The sequence below is a fragment of the Mus caroli genome, unplaced genomic scaffold, assembly GCF_978045245.1.
Source record: "Mus caroli unplaced genomic scaffold, Mus_caroli_1 scaffold_7, whole genome shotgun sequence".
Classification (NCBI taxonomy): Eukaryota; Metazoa; Chordata; class Mammalia; order Rodentia; family Muridae; genus Mus; species Mus caroli.
This window is the reverse complement of record NW_028227262.1, coordinates 35,560,014-35,582,099: the sequence shown is the minus strand read 5'-3', so window position 1 is coordinate 35,582,099 and position 22,086 is coordinate 35,560,014. Positions and strand designations below refer to the sequence as shown.

Sequence of the window (22,086 nt, the reverse complement as noted above, 5' to 3'; positions counted from 1 at the left end):
ATGTGCAAGGGCATTTTGTCTGCATGTATGCACGTACTACAATCACATGCATGCCTGGTGTAGCAGGTATCCTGGAACTAGAGTTGCAGATGCTCCTGGATTCTGGAAATTGAGCCCAGTCCTCTAGAAGAGAAGCCCTTGCCGGTCGCTGCTGGGCCATCCCTCCAGTGCCAACCCCACATCTGTGAGCAATGCTTGAGGAAAGGTGATGGCTACAGGGGACATGCAGACAGGACCCGGGCTCCTGCTCCCAACATGGGCCATGGTCACACTATAGAAATACCCAGACATTTTTTTCTTTCTTGAGACTAGATCTCTTCATGTAGTCTAGTATGGCCATGAATGTATAATCCTTCTGCTTCAGTCTTCTGAGTTCTGAGATCACAGGTATGTATTACCAAAGTTGGTTTGGTTTGGTTTGTTTTTTTTTTTTTTTTAAGCTGTGGTAAAAAGAAACTGTCATTAAGTCACACTGAACATTAGCACTCCATGAATATACAGCCATTGATATGAATGAAGGGTTGGGTTGTATCCCACCCATGAGGCCCTGGGTCAGGAATCAGAAGCAGCAGCTAGCATGGGTGATATAAATTGTGTCTTTATTTGAACACCATTCCACCTGCACTGAAGCACAAATCCAGCAGCAGAAGGGGGCGGGACCAAAAGAAATGTTACCAAATTGGACAGTGAACATCAAAGACTCATTCAGACAGAACTTACTAGTGGGGCACAGACAACACCAAGCTACCCTAACACACAGCACAGGTCCTTGGAGGACTGCCAGCCAGAGTCCTGGGATGGCTGGTGGCTCCTGCTCTCTTCTCAGGAATACCTCCTGTCCCACCCAAAAGCTAGCTCTGAGCCAGACAAGGGCCCCCAGAAGCCTCTCATGCTAGAAGGAGTCCAGCCCTTCCAAGAGGGTTTCCCTTTTTCGGTTCATACCAGAGGCTGGAGAAGGACTAGTCCCTCTGTGCTCAAGAGGGACTCAACTTGTAGAAGCTTCCCCGTCCTCCCAAGCACCATCTGCAAGCTGCCATCTTGGCTCTTGCAGGCCCCAGAAGGATGTTAATATTCCCGGTATCCTCAGGCCCTTGGGACAGCTTTTCTCCATAGCTCTGGTTCTTAGGGGGCAGTGTTCTACTTCCCTCAACCCCAAGGACTAGTCTAAACAGTGCTCTGGAGCAGAGGCTGGACCCCATTGAAGCTACAACTGCTTTCTCCTCTCCCCTCTCTGTCAAGAGCAAAGAAATCCGCTAACACCAAACACCAGCCTCTCCATCCAGTCACAAATAGCTGAGGATTTTCAGGGACCCGTCAGGAAGCTCTTGGTGGTGATCAGAAACAGAGATGTTGATATCCATAGCCTATCCTTCCCCAAAGGCTAACGCCAGCTCCCCGCCCTAACTGTCTCACGTCAACTGCCAGGAGGACAGTTAGAGCCTCACCTGAGTTCTTGGCCGAAACATCCATTTTCTTTGTCCCTAACTCTTCTAAGCCTTCAAGACCACACTTTGGTTCCCATTACTCCCTCTCTTCTTTCCCCGCGCTACCCTGGGGCTCCTGCAGACTGCAGACCTCAGCCTGCCAGCCTGAAACTCCACACTGCACCGCTGGGCAGCAGCTGGTTGGCTGGAGGGTGGCGAGAACACTGGTAGATGACTCCTCAGAGGGAACTCATGCCCTTCCTCCCCATCATCGTGATTAGCCCACCTCTAACACAGCCTGGCCTGCTTGGTCCCTTATACACACACAGTTCTCTCCAAAGGATCAGAGCTGCCGCAGACTTACAGCCCCTTGGCCTCTAAGAAGTCAATTCTATCCTGTCTGCCAAAGCACAAAGGATCCCCCCTGGGCAGCAAGTGTTCTTAGGAAAACAGGCTCTCCAAGCACACACATGGCTGCCCTCCTCAACCCTTAGCGTTTCCTCTTCACACACACACCCACTACCTTCTTTCTTCTCTACATTTTGTTCTTGCTCACTGTGAATTACACCTTCATTTCCCACCTCCCAGGCTTCTTCATCTGCTGCCCACCCATGGACAACCCATTCTAGTTCTTCACTTCTCCATCGTTGCGTGTGCCTCTCCAGATCTCTCTCTCTCTCTCTCTCTCTCTCTCTCTCTCTCTCTCTCTCTCTCTCTCTCTCTCTCTCTCTCTCTCTCTCTCTCCATTCCTCCCTTTCCATGCCTGTCACCTGTCTCCTGCCTCATCTTTACTTCACCAGCTTTGCTCCTGCCCACTTCTCAGTCACTCACTCACTCTTGCCCCTCTCGCCACTACCTGGACCCTCCCCTCTGGTTTGAAGCCGAGGATCTGACTTCCTGCTCCCTTCTCCTTCTGACAAGGCTCCCCCGCCCTCCCTATCCATTCTCAGTCTCCTGGCTACCTGCTGAAGATGACTCCAGTACTCTGGCTCCAGGGAGGGACCAGGTTGGGACAAGAGCTGGGGAACACAAGGGCAGTGGCCAAAGCTCGGGAGGAGGTGTCTACCCTGGAGGAGAGAGGAGAAAATGTGGAGATGGGATCTGGAACGTTCCAAGTGTCAGGAATTCTGCCAGGAACCAGCATCAGATTCCAGGGAGGGTCCTGCTGGGGCAGCCTTGGGTCATGGGCCTGGCTCAGGAATCCTAACTCAGCTCCAAGTCCTCTGAAAATGAACACAAGGACAGCAAACTCATAGACTAGCCGTACTTCCTCTCTGGCGGAGGCCTGTGTAACACAGGGAAATGGGACGCCTCTTGGACAGCCTATAGGAGGCACACATTCCTCGACACAAGGACCAGGCAGCAGGCCGTGTCCTCGGAGACATTATGTTTGATGACGTTCATCTGCCACCCCTCCACTGGAGACTGGAGGCTTTTCTATGATTAGATGGCTCTGCCAACCAGATCCATAAGGTAACCAAAGATGGTCAAAAACTACAACAAAATAAAAAACAAAACAACAACAACAACAACAACAACAAAAACACCTGGAATCTCCCTCTTTTTTCTCTCTGCTAAGGGGGAGGGAGGGGCCCCCCACTGCAGGAGAAGAGAGATCTTCTCATCTGCCCTTTCCTAACACATGCACACACACACACACACACATACACGCACACATACACGCACACACATACTCACGCATACACACACATACACACATATACACGCACACACATACACGCATACACACACATACACGCACATACACACACACACTCATGCACACACACCTACCTCAGCTCCAAGCACTGCCCATGAGGTTGCAGACCCTGGGCTTATCGCAAGGCGAGAAGTGGGCAAAGAGGAGAAAGAGGCAGGGACAGGGTAACAGGGCCTGGGGTGGGGACAAGGGTACCCTGTTCAGAGGTGACCTGCAAGTTCAAGTTAGGCAGAAAAGTATCAAAGACGCAAGACAGTCTCTGCCCTTGGCAGATGTCCAGGGTGTAGGAAGCATGAGAAGGAGAGGGGTAACCCCTAAGTCCCCACCTCTGTGCCCCCTCTCCACAGCCACCAACCCTGACAATGGGCCTGAGAAGTCTATGCTGTACAAAACAGGCCAGGCTCGAGGGGCCAGTCACCAGTGAGATATCCCAGTAGGGAAGAGGCCAGACCAGCCTCAGGCTGGGACTAGCTGCCTCCTCCCACAGCCTCCAGAGCCCGTGTCTCCCCCTCAGACTCTGAGGTGATGAAGGACTACCAGCAGCAGGAAGGAAGACCCTATCCTTTCCCCCTCAGCACGGCTCAGATTCTTTTGAGAGCTGGGTGCAGGCTTGAATGATGGAGGCAGAGGAGGCCCCGTTGGGGGGCTGGTGGCACCTGGAGCTTTGTGGCAGATGTGGTGGGACCATCATCAGCGAATAAAAATAAAGTAGGAAAGAGTCTGGCCCTCCTGGGGCAGTGTGTTGAGTAAGTCTCTTTAGGCGATCAGGACTGGCAGGCAAGGACGCAGCAGGCAGCCCTGCACACTGAAGGGGTCCAAGGAGATTGCGCGGCAGAGCGTCCTTTCCCTGGGGATCCCCAAGGACCTCCAGCTAGTCTACACAGGAGAGAAGGAAACCGAGGGACCAGAGAGGGAGGCCCAGGCTCCACTAGGTCCAATGGAGGCGGGGCCAGACTCAGGCTCTCAGGATCTCAAGGACTCTGCCTTCTGCCAGGCTGCCACCTAGCCCCTGCCTCTCTTCAGAGCCCGGAGGTCCGTGTGCAGCCAGTTCGAGATTTGGGTCTGGAGCTTGAACGCAGGAATGAGAGGGCAGCAGACGGGATATGCTGAGGTCAGGCCAACTCCTGGGCTATAAAATCCCGGCTTTCAGGGTCCCTGTGTGTGAGCAACAGGGCATGGTAGGACTCCCCAGCCAGACACATCACCTCCTGGCCGCAGCACGGAACTTACTGTAGTGCCCACGAAATCTGTGGGAGGAAGGGAGGGGAGAGGAGAAAGAGAGAGGGAGAGGGAGAGGGAAAGGGAGAATGTTAGAGCCTGTGAGGTCCCAGCTGCCCCCTCAGCCACTCCCCAAGACACAAATGGCCAGAAGTGACTAGAACCAAGTCCTTGAATGACAGGTCAGCCTTAAGCATACCATTAGCTCTCATGTGTGAAATAAAGACCATCTCCCACTCCACAGGGCCATTCTGAAGGGTCATAGCAAATGCCTTTGACTTGGAACTGGCCTACAGTGTCCACCTCCATGAAGCAGTTAAGGATGCAGATGGGTGGAGCTCCCCCACATCACTAGTGTGGGGAGTTTTATTGGGCAGGAAGGGGTTGTTTTTAACTCTCTTGTATCCTAGGCTGGCTTTGAATTTACAAGGTAGCAGAGGCTAGCCTTGATCTGATTCTCCTGCCTATGCCTTCAGAGTACAAAACTTACAGGTATACACTACCATGATTGGCCTCCCATATCATTTTAACAATGAGCTGTAGCTGGGAAAGTTGGCTCCCATCTTAATCTTAACCCTTAACAAGAGGCTGAGTGAAGCATAAGGCTTGCCACAGGTATGGGGGCAACCTGGGCTACATAGTGAGTTCCAGTGTATCCTAGTCTACAAAGCAGAGCCATGTCTTTCAAGTAAATGAACTTGTGAGGGAGCCATGTGGGAACAGGAGAGAGACACTGAATGGACCCATCATCCACTGAGAGATTCATCCATCCATTGCCAGGGTAGCATCAGAGAATCCACATAGGCTTAGCCTTGCACTTCTGGAAGTTGCCACCAGGGGGTAGGTCCTGACCTCAAACCAAGACCAAAGAACCTACATGATGGGAGGGATCTGTCAGAGTTTTTAAGGTCAGATTAGCAGAGAAATGTCCCAGGAAGCTAATAAAAGGGGACAGAAAGTCTCTAGCCTGGCTGAGTTGTAAGATAAGTAGCGTGTCGTCGAACCTTGGCCTCCCTGAGCTCTAAGATAGGTAGTGTGTTGTCGAACCTTGGTTCTGGACTCGAACCTGCATTCAAGCCCTGACTTCACTACTTAGATGACTTGGCGCAAGCTCTCCCTCCATCTGCACACCATCCCCTCCCCCACCCTTGTTCTCACCTGTAACCCGGTGTTCATAATGCCTGCCTGCAGAGGCCTGTTAGAGCTGACCGTTTTGAGCATCCCCCAAGTACCAGACCCCAAGTACCAGACCAGCCGCCTTGCAAACACAAACTTTCCCCTCAACGTGACAGTCCTGGGAGATGGATCTGCTCTCATCACCCTGGTTTTATGAAGTATGGGAAACTGAAACTCGAGGTCAAGTAATTCCTAGGCTTAACCCACTTCCACTCTAGTCTGTGCTCACCATTCAAGAAAACTTTAAGCACAACACTGAGGTCTCCTGCTAGATGAGTAGACACGCAGCTGTGTATGTTATCATTTAAGCTCATTGTATGGTGAGCAGAGACCGTAAGAAATGACTGTAAGGAGTGGACAAGCTAAGCATAGGTTGAACGGCGGGAACCACTGCTCTGAGATTTAGTCTAAAGACTGTGTGCCCATACACACAAGCATCCACCACAATGCCTCTCTCAGAACTGGTGGTAGGCTGACATTAGGGCCAGAAGACTCTGCTTGGCCTCAGCCCTTTGGAGGTTATCTGGCACTGTTATTATATTTTATATCTGAAGGCCCCAAGGGAAAAAACTTGTGAATATGTGTGTGGAGGTAGAAGAAAGATGTTCACTGTAGTGTCATCAGGAAACCTCAGACCTTCCCTAATAGGAAGAAGAATAAAATAAACTACCATTCAACCCGTGCGATGACGTGTGTGGGTACCAATCCGCTAAAAGCAGTTAACCTCTGAGAGTCTGGCTTTCTGTGTAAATTGTTTCCTGTTGTTTTGAGACAGGATCTTGATATGTGGCTCAGGCTGGCCTTGAGATCATAATCCTCCAATGCCAGCCACAAGAGAACAGGGGTTATGCAGGTATGCATGACCGAAATTGTTTCTTTTTCTTTTTAATTAAATGAAATTTATTATTCATGTCTGTGGAAGAGAGTGAGGTTATGTGAGATCAGAGTACAGCCTGGGGGTTGGTTCTCTCCTTCCACGACGGGGTCTAGGCTTCAAACTCAATTATCAGAGTTTCATAACAAGCCATCTTGATGGCCTAAATTATTTCCTTGTTGTATTTTACTGTTACTTGATATATGCAATATGTAATACACCAGTCATACAGCATGGTGTAATAAATTTGTGAATGGTACCATTCAAAGCTGTAGCTGTTGATAATTTGCATATAGCACAAGCCCCAGTCTCACACCCTAGGTTCCTCCCCTTCAGACCCAATCCCAGATGACCACCCTCCCAGCTTCTGTATTTATCTTTTTAAAGATTACTTTTGCCGGGCATGGTGGCACACACCTTTAATCCCAGCACTTGGGAGGCAGAGGCAGATGGATTTCTGAGTTTGAGGCCAGCCTGGTCTACAGAGTGAGTTCCAGGACAGCCAGGGCTACACAGGGAAACCCTGTCTCAAAAAAACAAAACAAACAAACAAACAAAAGATTATTATTAAAATTTTATTTATGTGTGTATCTCTGTGTTGGTGTAAGTCACATGTGTTCACACAGATGCTTGTGGCAGCCAGAAGAGGGCTTTGGCTCCCCAGGATCTAGAGTCAACAGACAGCTGTGAGATGCCCAACCTGGGTGCTAGGAACCAAACTCATGTCCTCTAGAAGAACCACACATGCTTTTCACCATTGAGCTCTCTCTCCAGCCCCATTATTTATTTGTTTTTAATATATATTAAATACATTGTTTATAAATGAAAATATATTAAGTATATATTTAATAAATGTAATATATTTAAATATATTATATTTTAATGTATCATTATATATTATATAAAACAAATTATATATATGTTATATAATATATATGTGTGTGTGTGTGTATGTATATATGTATATATGACCTGGTGTGTTGGTGTAGGTCTGTAACCTGAATACTTGAAGTGTGATTATAGGAAGATTAAGGCTATCTTTGATTATATAGTGACTTGAAAGCCAGCTTGGAGATGCTGTCTAAACAACAACAAAATGTGTGGGAATGGTGGCTCTCTCCTGTAATCCAAATACTTAGGAAGTTGAGGCAGGAAGAGTGCTGTCAACTTCAAATCCAGCCTGGTATGGAGTAAGACCCTATTTTTATTTTTATTTATTTTTATTTTATTTTTTGGTTTTTCGAGACAGGGTTTCTCTGTATAGCCCTGGCTGTCCTGGAACTCACTTTGTAGGCCAGGCTGGCCTCGAACTCAGAAATCCACCTGCCTCTGCCTCCCAAGTGCTGGGATTAAAATAAATGTGTGAGCCACCACTGCCTGGCAACTTCCATTTTTTAAATTTTTATTTAAGCCATGCATCCCTTATTTCTGCTTGGTTTGGGACTTAATGAACACACTGCTCAGTCACTTCTGAACTTACCTTTTCCCTCTCCACATATAGTTTCTCAGTCACCTCTGTGCCCTCACTTCACAGGGCATGGGATGATGAGAACCCACAACCTTTGAACCTCAGCCTGTTTGCTTATTTTTCAGGTTCTCTGTGCGCATGCGTGCATGCTTGAATGAGTACATGCTTGAATGAGTACGAGTCTCTCTCCCTGTGTGTGTGTGTATGTGTGTGTGTGTGTGTGTGTGTGTGTGCGTGCGTGCGTGTGCGTGTCTGTAGGCCAGGGGACAAATTTTCCAGGGTCTCTTTCCACCTTGTGGATCCTGAGGATCAAACTCAGATCATCGAGCTTAGCATGAAGTGCCTTTTTCTGTTGAGCCATCTTAATGGCCTCTATGTATACCTTTTTAAATGATTTATCTTAAGTGTATGGGTGATTTTGCTTGAGTGTATTTATGCGCACTATGTGTACAGCGCCAGAGGAGGCCAGAAGAGGATGTTGAATCCCCTAGAACTAGACTTAAAGATGGTCCTGTGGCTTCACGTTGATGTTGGGAATCAGCCCAGGTCCTCTGGAAGAGGAGCCAGTGCTTTGAACCGCCAACTCCCTGTGTGTAATTTTTGCTTCACTCCTTTTATTGCATCTGTGGTTGCCCTTTCCTGCCTCACAGCAGGCCTTGCCCTCTGGTCCACACACTTGCCTTTGTTCTCCTGTTTGAGCTCCTCCTGCAGCAGGTCCGTCTGCCGGTTGCCCAGCACGAAGGCGAGGAAGGACAGGATGAGCGCGTTGAGGATGCCGATGATGGCCAGAATGTACGCCCAGCGCACCGAACAGTCCCCCAGGGAGTACTTCCCCGTCTTGGCCCCGCACATGTCCCGGATGGTCTCAGCATCCCAGCCATCAGGGAAGATCATACAGCCCAAGACGAGGCACAGGGCTGGCCATCAGGAGCAGGACCCACACCGACGTGGAGTAGGGAGGAAAGAGAAGGCATTATTACTCCTTAGAAGAGAGACGGTGGGTGGGGGCTAGGTCCTGAGAATTCCCCCAGCCCCATCTACCAATCTGAATGTTTGATAACTACTTTTCATGCATTGGGAGAGCGACGTTGACCCAAAGAAGCAGAAAATGGAACCCTCGACCTCTCCTGCTTCACCTTGCCTTTAGGGAACATGAAAATATCAATGCTAGGCCACGCCCCCTGACAGCTTCTTGCTCTCCCTCACCCCCCATCCTCATTACTCCCGTTTTTATGAGTTTGTCTTTGGTTTTTGGTTTTAATTTTGTTATTCGATCAACGGTAGCTCACTGACACTTTGCATTCGTTCAAAGATGCTAGGCAAACAGACTGCAGAGGACTGATGGCTGGGCCAGCCTATAGATTCTCCACTTCTAGCTGTGATTGGGAGGTAAGAGGTGCCAGGCTTATGCGTTCTGTGGAATAGGAATCATGGTGCTTCAGAGACATTTAGCAAAGTGCCAATTTGTTCAATCTTTTCTGTGGGCCTACTGTCTGTCAGGCACTAGAGCAGGGCTCAGGGAGGCTCTTGGATCTGTGACTCATGGAGTTTACATAGGAGAAAGGAAGGTTGCAGTATAGGTTTTAGGATTTAAATGTTGCCCCAGCTCTCTGATAGCTTTGTGAGCCTCAATTCCTTTATATTTGTGCCTCAGTTTCCAAATCTGTAAAATGGGGGTGATTAAGACTATCATCAAATGACTGTAAAGATGACAGGGGGCCTCAAAGTGTTTTGCACAGTAACTTCCATATAATGTTAGTTGTCAATATCAAAACTAGTTATAACAAGTAGTTGCCGATCTTGCCGAGGTTCTGGGTTCTGTTCCCAGCACCCAACATGGCAGTTCACAACAACTGTATTACAACACTTCCAGGAGATCTAACACCCTCTTCTGGCCTCTGTAGGTACTGCACACACATGGAACACATACATAAATGCAGGCAAAACACTCACACAGAAAATATAATAATTCAAGGTCATCTTCATCTACACAGTTACAACCCAGCTTGCCCAACAAGACACCATCTCAAAAAAAAAACAGACAATAAACAAACAAAACAAAAACCCTAGTCATAACAAAAATAATAATTACACAAATAAGGAAATAGTTCAGTAGGTTTCAGGTGAGATAGATAAAGGTAGAAAGGGCAGGCCAGGATGACCCTGTAAAGATAGTTCCTTCATCCAATCCACCCACTTGGGTTAAACTACCAAACCCTCCCAACACCAGCCTAGGCTGGGAGGGGGTGGGGCAAGTCTGAGCCAATCATCCCACTGCGTTCCTTTGGAAACAGTGGTTGTCTTGTCTATGAGTGGCACAGGGCCCCACAGCAGACCAATCAGAAGGACCAGGCTCAATGGGCAATGGAAAATACTTGCTCAGCTCAGTCCCTCTGCAGTATTTAGGTCTGCAGCTTGCACAAAGCTTTTTGAGCTGTATGACCTTTGACTCCTCCAGGCCCAAGAGCTTAACCTGGATATTAGACGACATTAGGTGATATTAGTTTAGCTGTTCTCAGTTCTGTCCACTATATGTGGCCCATCCAGTCCCCACAATGGGAGAGGGGTGAGGGCTTTGACACTCCTCCCCCCATCTCCAGTAAAAGGGAGTGCTCCCTACACTCCTCTTCCCTCCCCAGAGTTCTGCAAGTTGGATTCCATCCCACACCCACCCATCCTCCGTGCCTGATGTAATGTCCCCAACAGCACTGTCATCAATCTCTCATTCTACCAGGGCTGCCTTCAGTATCTTCAGAGACAGGACCTCCCACTGTGATGGGCATAAAAGAAATCTCCAGCTCTGCTGCAGAACCAAGCCAGGAGAGCTAGAGAATTAAAGTCTGAAGATGCACCTTGGTGCACAGATAGAGAAACAAGTGCAGACCCCACCCCAGGGCAGGGGGAGAACAGGAGCCAGAGGTTAACCCTGGAAGCTTCAGGCATCCATGGGCACTTAAATTTGATATTGTGGAAAGCAGAAAGTAGGCATGGGACTAAGCCCTGAGGTGCTCAATCATTGCCACGGAGCAGGGAGGAGTAAGAGGAGGAAAAGGAGGAGGAGACTTGGATGTCATTCTCCCTAGATGCCCTTGATTTGTCTCCTCATTCCTGGGCTGAGGAGCTCTAGCAAAAGGCAGCAATGGGACTAGGAGCTTGCAGGGGACCAACAGACACACACGATCCCTTCAGTTGCTTCCCAGCCTTCCTCTCCCTAGGTGCCAGAATGGCTGGCCTCGCTGTTTTTGCTCGCTCCTGGTGCATCCTCATCTCCATGGAAACCACTCCTGTATCCCGGAGCCCTAGCTTCCTCCGCCTTTCCAACACGGGCACTGAGACCTCAGTGAGATGTTCTTCCCTGTGCTTTCGAGTTCTCTCTCTCTCTCTCTCTCTCTCTCTCTCTCTCTCTCTCTCTCTCTCTCTCTCACACACACACACACACACACACACACACCTCATTTCTCTCTGCTGGTCTCTCTTTCCCTCTTTTTCTTTGCCTTTGTTTCCATCTTTTCCTTTCCTCCCTCCCCTGTCCCTCCCTCACTGTGCTCAAGTCTGAGCTTCAACCTTCCTTTCTTCTTTTTAGTTAACATTTGACCTCTCTATTCCTTTTTTCTTCCATCTCTGTATCTATCCCCCCATCCTTTGTGTTCTCTCTCTCCTCTCCCTCTCCCTCTCCCTCCCTCTCCTCCTTCTCCCGCTCCCTCTCCCCCTACCCCTCCCTCTCCATCTCCCTTTGCCTCTGCCTCTGCCTCTGCCTCTACCCTTGAACATCTCACAAATAAATTTCTGAAATCCTTGACCCCATCCTGGGCCCACAGGAGCGGTGTGTCACAGACACAGGCAGGCATGGTGTCTATCTTCAGCATGAAAGGAGGCGTAAAATCAAGTCACCCACTGGCTGTCATGTGTGCGAAGGGCTGTCATGTGTGCGAAGGGCTGTCTCAAAGGAAACAGACTGGGAACAGAGGCCAGAGCATCAGGGGCAGCTGGAGAAGACTGAGACAGCCTCCCTACCTCCTTGGCTCTGAAGAACACCAGATGATGGCTATGAGGCCTTAGGGGCTTCTCTAGAAATGGGAGAGAACCAGAGGTCAAACTACTCAAGAAAAGCCAGACTGAGATGGGTTCTCTTAGGTCTGGAGGGAGAGAGGGGCAGAAGAAGTCAGCCTCACCCAAGCCTCTCAAGTATGGCTATGGTGTACCACAGACAAGACAGGCTTCAGCACTCACCTGCCTGATGAGCTCACTGAGGTCTGTGGACTGTGAGCCTCTTTCAGAAGTCAGATGTTGGTTGAAACATCAGCGGCTCCTGAGTCTGATACTCAGATGCAGGGCAAGCAGGTGGCAAGGACTCACAACCTTCCGCCTACAGACTTTATGGCAGAGACTGCCCTGTCCACTGTTGGCTGCTCTGCTGCATCCCTGGCCTCCACCCACGAGATCATAGGAGCAAATAGTTACTGTTGTATTAAAAATCCCTCAGAACATTTGAGAACGAGATTGCTTACAAAAAACCACTGGTGTAGAGGTAAAGGTCCTGGAATAGACCAGTCATTGACCCTAGAGTCTACTGGTACCCTGGGATGCAGGCAGCCTGGAGGCATTATGACAATTTTAGATTGATAATATCATACTGGAGTGTAGCCCCAGTGTTGTGTAGTAGTGGCAAAGTGCTTGCATAAAGCCCTAAGTTCAGTACTGCAATAATAATAACAATAGTAATAACAACAGCAGCAACAATAATAATTTATCTTTAACAATAACACTGAAGATGGGTATGATGACCCACACATATTACCCCAGCACTAGGGACAATAAGGGAAAGACATGAGAATGAGGGTAGCCTAGACTGCATTGCAAGGCCTCTGTCCAAAGATAAACAGTACTGAGCGTTTAACTATAGACCAGAGTGCTAAGCTCCTACATTGTTTCACTGTCTCATTTAATCCTATAAAAAAAAAAAAAATAAGGGTTTGCAAGATGATTCTGCAGGTAAAGATGCTTGTCACGCAAGCCTGGTGACCTGACTGTGATTCCCAGATGGAAGAGAAAACTGACTCCACAAAGTTGCCCCCTGACCTGCACGTGCAATCTGAGACACGTGTGCCCACACATACACATCATGGTGGTATGCACAATAATAAATATTTTTTCGTAATCTATGAGGTCAACAAAGACATCACTTACGGATGAGGGAACTGAGGCTCAGAGCGACAGAGTCTCTTACTGAATGTCACCCAGCTGGGAACAGACAAACCCTGTATTCAACCCCAGACAGGTACTTCCTGCTTATCTTGGGACAGACTCCTTCAAGTTGTTTAATTCATTTAATGTATATGTGTGTTTTGCCTGCCTGAACATATATGCACTGCTTGTGTGCCTGGTACCCATGGAAGTCAGAAGAGGCTATCAGATTTCCTGGAACTGGATGTGAACTGCCACGTAGGTGCTGAGAACTGAACCCCGATCCTTGGCAAGAGCAGCCAGTGCTCTTAACCACTGGGCCATCTCTCAAGTCCCTTGACTATACTTTCTGTTTCCTTTTTCTTCATGTATTTCTCTATCCATCCTGATGCACAGAATATAAATGTAAGGTCAAGGAATCTTGCAATCAGTTTTAGCAATGAAAAGAAGGGTCACATTCTAGGAGCGGGGGAGCAGGAAGCTGAATGTTATTAACAACTTCAGCAACTGTTGTACTGCTTCTGGGCTGCCTGATTCTTGGACATTTGTTTTAACCTAAGAGTCTGGAATCAGGGCTGGAGAGAGTTTGGTGCTTAGCACCCACACTGGGCACTTAGAACCTTCTATTTACTCCAGCTTCATGGATCGTATGCTGTCTTCTAGTTTCTGCAGGCATCATACACAGACACACATACATACACACACACACACGCACACGCACACACAAATAAAATTAAATCTTCAAAAAATTAAATTTAATTTAAAATTTTTAAATTAAAGTTAAAATAAAATTCTCAAAGAGAAACTAAATCTTAGATGACTAAACCATACTTATTTAAGGTCTTCCAATTGCACACACACCCAGTTCTAGCAGATGTAATAATATTCCCTTTAATTTTTAAACATTTTTGGTTTTGTTTATTGGATTTCAAGACTAAGGGGGTTTTGTTGTTTGTTTGTTTGTTTGTTTGTGTGTGTGTATCCCTGGCTTTCCTAAAACAAGCTGGCCTCAAACTCACAGAGATTCACCTGCCTCCACCTCCCAAGCTCCAGGATTAAAGGCATGTGTCACCACACCGGGCCATTTTTGTTTATTAACAAACTTTCAACAGTGTGTCATTGGGGAAGTCCCTTCACCTCTCTGAACCTCTGTTTTATGATCCTAAGAATGGTGATATCTACTTCTCGAGCTACAAGGTAGACTGAGTGGTAACCACCATCAAAATAGTGTTTGCTCTTTTGAGCGTGCTTACCCCTAAATCCATTTACATGTGTTTTCTTGAAGCCGCATCTAGCTGCAAGAGAAGCTGGAAATTTTTTTCCTCTCCTACCCCCTGTCCTCCTCCCCACTTTTGTACATAGTTCTCCCAGTGCATGTACAGGGAAAATACATACAGTGGGTTGACTGCATAGCCAACACAGGTATGGACACGTCTATGACAAGGGAACTTGTTATATGAATGACAGTATTTCCATGCCCTAGAATGTTACTAATTCAATTTCCTTTTCTATTTCTAGTTTATAAATATAGGGGCTTGAATGAATGGTTTAAAAAACTTTAAGCTGGGTAGTAATGGCACACTACTCCCAGCACTTGGGAGGCAGAGATAGGTGCATCTCTGAGTTTGAGGCCAGCGTGATCTACAGAGTGAGTTCCAAGACAGCTTGGGACAGACAGAAACTCTGTCTTGAAAAACCATAAAACAAGCAAACCAACAAAAACAACAACAACAAAATGTTACACTAGGGTGGTAGAGTTGTTTAGCAAGCACAAGTCCCTAGGTTTGATCTCCAGCACTGCAATGTGGATTAATCTTTGTCTCTTCTCTAGTACATACAGTCAATGCTACAACTTTCCCTATTAGCTTTTCTGCTCACAAATCCTGGTGTGTTTTCATGTATTTACAAATATTTCAAAATTCCTGGGATTTGTTTGTTGGTCTGTTTATTGATCTACATGTTGCTTGATAGAAATGGCCGTCTCTGTGCTTTTGAGGCCAGCATGGTCTACTTAGCAAGTTCTAGGAGGCTAGCTTGGTCTATACAGTAAGACCCCATCTTTAAAAAAAAAATAGATAAATAAATAAAGATTTCTCTGATATCCAAATGTTATCAACTCTTTTTTTTCCCTCTGAGACAGGGTTTCTCTGCGTAGCCCTGACTGTCCTGGAACATACTCTGTAGACCAGGCTGGCCTCGAACTCAGAAATCCGCCTGCCTCTGCCTCCTGAGTGCTGGGACTAAAGGCGTGTGCCACCATGTCCAGCGTTATCAACTCTTCTATCTTTCTGTTGCTTCTGGCTTAAGTCAGTTTTGTTCTGAGCGCAGACACAGTGTGGTTTCTAGCTTTGTAATTGTACAACCGTGTGGCTTTGGGTTTAGAATGTGGACTGTCATGGTGAACATTCTATGTGAACTTGAGAAAAATGTATTCCCTGCGGCTGGTAGACGCACTAGCCTCCAGCCAGCTATTGGATCGAGTGATTGATGCTATTGCTGAGTCGGTCATGTTCTGAGGGATTTTCTGGCAGCTGGACTTCTTTTCTTTTGGTCATCTTCCATGTGTTTCAAAACAAGGTCTCATGTATCATAGTCTGTCCTCAAACTCACGATGTAGCCAAGGGGACCCTGAACTCCTAATCCTCCTGCCTCCTGCCTCCCAACAGCTGTTACTGCAGATACCTAAGACCAAGCCTGTCTTCCTTTATTTGCTTTTAATTCCTGTTTCTTTACAACTGAAGTGGGTCCTTGGTAGGCTGCACACAGGTGAGTCAGTTGTTTTCACCCATTCTGAGGATGGTCTTAATTGGCACATTTAGGCCACTGGCACCAGCATGCTTGCTGATGTTGCAAGACTCATACCTACTCTGTCTGCCACGCTTTCCTCTTTGTGCCCTGGTTATTTATGTTTTTAAAAATAAAAGAACAAAAAATGAACCTTTTAAAGAGCCTGGCAGCGATGTCTTTGGAATCCCAGTGCTGGGGAAGGGAGAAAGGGAGTCTCCTGAGCTCTCTGGTGAGCTAGCTTAGTCTAACTGGAGAGCCCTGGTCCCAGTGAGATATCTGATCTCAAAAACAAACAAACAAACAAACAAACAAACAGATGGATAGCTCCTGAGGGATGACACCTGTCACTTATGTGCACACGCAGACAGACAGACACACACACGCGCGCACACACAACTTCTAAGACAGGTCCACCACAAAGAGACCCCCCTCAGCTTTTCCCTTATTTCTCCTTGTTTTGAAGTCATGATCCTCCTGTTTCAGGTCTCAGTGTATCAAGGATAACAAGCAAATACCATCGTGCCAAGCTTTCTGCTTTGTTTTGAAGGTCAATTCCGTGGAGTGCAAGCCTTCAGGATTGAAAATCCACAGTGGAGGAGGACTTGCCAGGCACCCACTGGCCCAGGGTCCAATCACTAACGCTGACACTGAGAGGTCCCAGCTGTTCTCAGCACATCCCAGGGGATGCTGAGGCTTCCACTCACACAGAGTCCCCCGTGCTCCTTCCTCAGCTTCCCACTTGCTACGTGGTCTCTGTTGCTCAAATTGCTCTCTCGGCCTCCTTCTCTGGCTTCTCTGCTGCCCGTTCTGTGATGGTTGATGCCCTGAGATGTTGTTCCCTCTTTTTCCTCACCTTGTCCCTGGGCAACTCTGCTCACACTAAGAGTCATGTGATGTTACCTCAGATTTGACTCCAGACCTTTCTCTTTGACTTCAGACCCAAACATGCAGCCATTATTGGGTTCTCCCCCTTACACATCTCCCAGGGCCCCCAAACTCAACATTTCCCTGAGAGGAGCTCATCTCTCTTTGTCAGAAACACAGCGCTCCTCTGTGAATGCTACTTCAGAGGCTTGGCTACCCACAAAGGACGCTTTGCCCCTGCCTTAGCCTCAGCACACAAACCCAGTGGTCTCCCAAACCGGCTCCGGCTCCTCTCCCTGCTGTTGCCTGGACAGTCACTTGCATGTTGTTTCTCTGTTGTTCCCTGCTCCCTAGGAAGCCTTCTGATAATCCATCCTCCCGGCAGCCACCTGAGCTTCGGGAGCCCACGCCAGCCCTGCTCACTTCCTACTCCCAAAAGTGATTGCCACGGCTTGTATGTAAGACCTACGCTCCAAGGCTGGACGCGGAAGGTTATTGGAAAGCGCCTCCTCCAACCCTCCCCCGCCTTTCACTTCCCCTCCCTCTCTTGCACAGAGCTTCCGTGGCAAAAGCATTAGACCGTGGTCACATCACAGCTATTCACAGTCACAAGCATGTCCTATGTCAGTGCACACACCTGTGCCCACGACACCCTTCCAATGACTCCAAAGAGGGGTGACCTATTTGTTATAGTTCAAACATGTCTCCCAGCATCGTGGATTATAACCCTGAATGGCAATGTCAAAAGGGGCGGGGGAATCTTTCAGAAGTGTCAGACCCTCGCCTCCACAAAGCAGATCCCCACTCAAGTCAGTCCCCTCTGCCCCCAGTCCTGTAATGTCTTCTGCATGTGACTGATCAACACTCAGGCCCTTATCAGCTGGCCAGCTCCTTGGCCGTGCACTGTCCAGCCTCGAGAACCATTCATTAACCAGCTGGGCACACGGCTCAGTAGCAGAGCATGTTTGCCTAGTATGTGTGAAGTTCTTGATCGATCCCTAACACCATAACACATACGCGCTTTTAAAAATGGCTTCATGAGAACAGTCATGATCACCAGAAAAGCAAAAAGGGGGAAATCATGTTATCCAGGCAAGGTAGCACACACCTGTAGTTCCAATGTAGTTTCCAATGTAGGGGGGAAAAAAGGAAAGCAAGAGTTCAAAGCTACCTTCAGCTAGACAATGAATTTGAGGCCAGCCTGGGCTACTTGAGATTGTCATAAACAAACAAACAAACAACAAAGACATACAAATATAGTATGTCCATGACCTCAGAACTCAGGAGGTAGACACAGGAGGATGCCCATGAGTTTGAGGACAGACTGGGCTACGTAGCAAAAGTCTGTCTGAACAAACCAAAATAAATAAATAAACTTCTGTCCCTTACAAATTGCCCATGTAACATCCTGTTTCTGCAGTACAAAGCCAACTCAGACACCATGAGTTTGCTCATTGTATATGACAGGAAACTCAGAAATGATGGGAAAATCCCTAAGGACTCACAATCACTGTGACAACCAGAATGCAGCACCAGGTATCTGCTCCCTCCAAAGGAGCTGGGTGGTAGAGTGAGTCAGGACTTAGGCGTCATCTTTCACCTATCCATTCAACAGGACACTTCTGGGGACATAGTGGCTTGTGCCTACACTCCCAGTACTTGAAAGTCTAAGACAGGGCTGGTGAGATGGCTCAGCAGGTAAGAGCACTGACTGCTCTTCCAAAGGTCATGAATTCAAATCCCAGCAACCATATGGCGGCTCACAACCATCCGTAACAAGATCTGACACCCTTTTCTGGAGTGTCTGAAGTCAGCTACAGTGTACTTACATATTAATAAAAAACCAAAAAACCAAACCAAACAAACAAAAAAAGAAAGTCTAAGACAGGAAGATTGACACAAGGTTCACTGCAGCTGGCCTATATAGTAAGATGCTATCTCAAAAATAAAAAGCACTAAAACCAAAGCAACAACAAAGCAATGGGCACTTACTAGGCACCTACTGTATGCCGAGTGGAGCCTTCTGGCCCAAGACTCCCATTGTGTCACTTAGGCACTGGAGAAGCAATCAGATCTGGGCTGGGGGTGCAGTGGACAAGGCTGGGTTTTTCATCTTTCCCCTTACTTCCCGTTCCTTGTGCCTCATCATTATCAACTACTTTAATCCCAGAGAAGTTTAAGTACTTAAGGGCCTCTTAAAGAATAATGCCCCCATGTTACCATGTTAGGGAGACATAGCAACAACCTCAGCTCAAGCTCTGGCTGCAAGCACCTAAGGCACTGGTCATGCAAGTGAAGGAAGCCAGGAGAGGTGAATGCCCACTCAACTTTTCTAAAACAAACCAAAAAAGTACTTATTTTATTTTAGTATGTTGCCTGTATGAGTATTCTGCCTGCATGTGCATCTGTCCTTAGCTGTGCACCCTAAAGTACCTCTGTGACCCAGTCACTTCATGTGTGTGCCACAGGAGGAGACCCCCCCACTTTTGTCTTTTGAGCTCTAAGATGCTGAGCAAGGTCTGTTACCCAGCATTCCCAGAGCCCAGCACAGTGATGAACAGAGGAGTCCTCCAGGGTCAGTGTGAGAGGGAGGGAGAGAGGCACAAGGAAGTACGGAAAAAGGAAGAGAGAGAAAGCGAGAGGGGTGGGGAGAGAGGGAAGGAGGGAGTCCCTCTCATATGCTAATGTCCTAGCAATGTAACCAAAGATCGCTAAATTTTGTATACTCAATACATATTCAATGTAACTAAACTTCTAGATTTTATTATATGAATAAAATCTGAAACCTATCCAGGTGTGATAATGTGGGCCTGTATTCCCACCTCTAAGAGAGGCTGAGGCAGGAGGATCGCTGCAAGCTAAAATATAACTAGGGCTGCCTATCAAGAGCCTATCTAAATAATTAAATCATTCATTCCCAAAGGCAACCTGAACCAAAGTCCAAGGACGTAGAAAGGGACACAAGTGCATGTCTTGAGTTCCTGTTATGCCCACTCCTGTGACCTCTGATCCCAGAGCCTGTGACCCAGGTGATAGCCACAGCCTGAAGCTGCTCGCCCCTGCATGACACTATCTAGCACTCAGTTTCTGCCTCCCCTGCCAGCCTCTGCACACCAGGTGAAGCCTGGCATGTGCACACACTCACACCTGGCTGAACCGGGGCCAGGTTCATCTTCCTTCTGGGGACAGAGAAGCCTAGGTTCCCACTGTGTGACCATTCAGCTGTTCCTTCTCTCTGAGCATCTTCCTTCATTCATAGCAGAGTCAGGCAAGCCAATAGCTTCCCTCTTCTGCTGATGGCTGACAACTTCTCAAGGCTGGTGGTCATCGCAATGAGTTCAAACTCAGCAGCAAAGCCTTCACAATGGCTTCCCTCAGACTGTCTCAAGCGCCGACCATACATGGGAGTCACAATAAAAACCACTGTTCCATTCTTTCCTATCATCCTTGGAAACAGGTACAATACTTTTTTGCAGATGAGAAAACAGAATTAGAGAGGCAAACCCACTTGTCTGAGACCACATAGCTGGGAAGTATTGGCACATTCCTCTGTCTCATTGTATCTGAGGCACTGGGGGTCAAACCCAAGGTCTCATTCATGGTAGACAGGCAGTGATGAAGATAGATTCACATCTCTTCTACTTTGCTTACTTTGTAGCCCAAACTGTCCTCCAAGTCACCATCTTCTTGCCTGAGGTCTCTCGGGTGCTGGCATGTGCCGCCAGGCAGCAGCTTGGGTCTCCTCTCTGTTTCCTGTGGGTCCCCTCAGCCCCATTTCTGACTCTTGCGGCTCTCACCCATCGACTGTGAATTCATGTCTCTTGTTCCAGCTGAGCAGAGGAAGGTTCTGGACTCATTAGTACGCACACTGAGACTCAGCTTCCTTTCTGTCCCAGACATGTGAGATTGGACAGGCCATTGTAACGGAAGGGTGGGGCAACAGTGTGAAGACATCTGGCATAGAAACCAGCGGACAAGATGGCTTGGGGAGCCGGACGGTGGTGGTGCACGCCTTTAATCCCAGCACTTGGGAGGCAGAGGCAGGCAGATTTCTGAGTTCAAGGCCAGCCTGGTCTACAAAGTGAGTTCCAGGACAGCCAGGGCTATACAGAGAAACCCTGTCTGGAAAAACCAAAAAAAAAAAAAAAAAAAAAAAAAAAAAAAAGATGGCTGGGGGAAGTCACTTGCCTCAAAACCTGGCAAGCTGAGTTCTGTCTCCAGAAGGCACATAGGGATAGGAGGGGAATCAACTCCACAAAGTTGTCCTCTGACTTCAGGTAGGAGGACTGAGTCACAATAATGGTTCCGTGACCCAGCACATCTATGGCTTGGGGCAAATGACTTTCTAGCACACAGTCTAGTGCTCAGTAACGTCTTAGGATATGCTGACATTTTTTTTCTTTTTGAGACAGGATCTCACGTAGCCCGTGTTGGCTGACCCTGTTCTGGAATCACAGTCCTGGGCACCACTCAAAGCTAGTAGTGTTTTTGAGTTGTTGTAACAGTCACAGTAACTTCAAACTGCTCAGTCATTAAAGTCCAAACTCCCCTGCCTGGCACTCATCCATCCATCTCAAATCTGTTGCTCCAATAGAGATACAACACACAAGTCAGATACACCTGTCCATCCGGAACCCCCTGTGTTCACACTAAACCCGTATACAGCCTGCACCTGTCAACATGATCCACCTCCAGTCTTGATTCGCAGCTAAGCAATAGCCAGCCTTGACTGTGTATCTACAACATTTGTAGTTCAGCACACATCAGAGTCCCCAGGGGTTGGGAACAACTGTCTGTGGTCATCTTACTCCTTCTTTTACAGTCTCAGTGGGGACTCACCTTTCTCACTATTGAGCCATGTTGCAGGGATAGGTACATTTGGGTCTTAGACAGAGTCACCACGATTCGTTAGGAGGCAGCTACCTGGCAGGAGTCAGGCTGACAGAATTCAGCCTTGAAACTTTTACTGCGATCATTCTTTGTGTGAGTGTGTGTGTGTGTGTGTGTGTGTGTGTGTGTGTGTGTGTGTGTGTGTGTGTGTTTTGAGACAGGGTTTCTCTTTGTAGCCCTGGCTGCCCTAGAACTCACTGTGTAGACCAGATGGCCTCAAACTCACAGAGATCCTATTGCCTTTATCTCTCTCCCCAGTACTGGGATTAAAGATGTGTGCCACCACACTTGGCTGCTGGCATTCATTTTCCACAGTCATTGCTAAGCCTGAGCTACGTGAAGTTGGAGCCACTTTATTTTTTACCTTTAAGAGGCAGTGGACTAGGAGCTGGAGAGATGGCTCAATGGTTAAGAGCACTAGATGTTTCTCCAGGGGACCTGGGTTCAATTCCCATCACCCAGCTCCCAACTGTCTGTACCC

The 22,086-nt window shown here is 47.8% G+C and overlaps 1 protein-coding gene across 1 annotated transcript in view; it reads right to left on the bottom strand.

Moving 5' to 3' along the window:
• Positions 1-588: 588 nt before the first annotated feature.
• Positions 589-22,086, bottom strand: part of Lhfpl4 (LHFPL tetraspan subfamily member 4) — a 28,308-nt gene continuing 6,810 nt past the window's right edge. Inside the window, exons 4-5 of the mRNA XM_021165768.3 lie at positions 8,561-8,797; positions 589-4,391 (exon numbers count right to left, since the gene is read on the bottom strand). Of these exons, the coding sequence (XP_021021427.1) occupies positions 4,291-4,391; positions 8,561-8,797 (338 nt within the window). The 3' untranslated portion in view covers positions 589-4,290. The remainder of the gene's footprint in view (positions 4,392-8,560; positions 8,798-22,086) is intronic.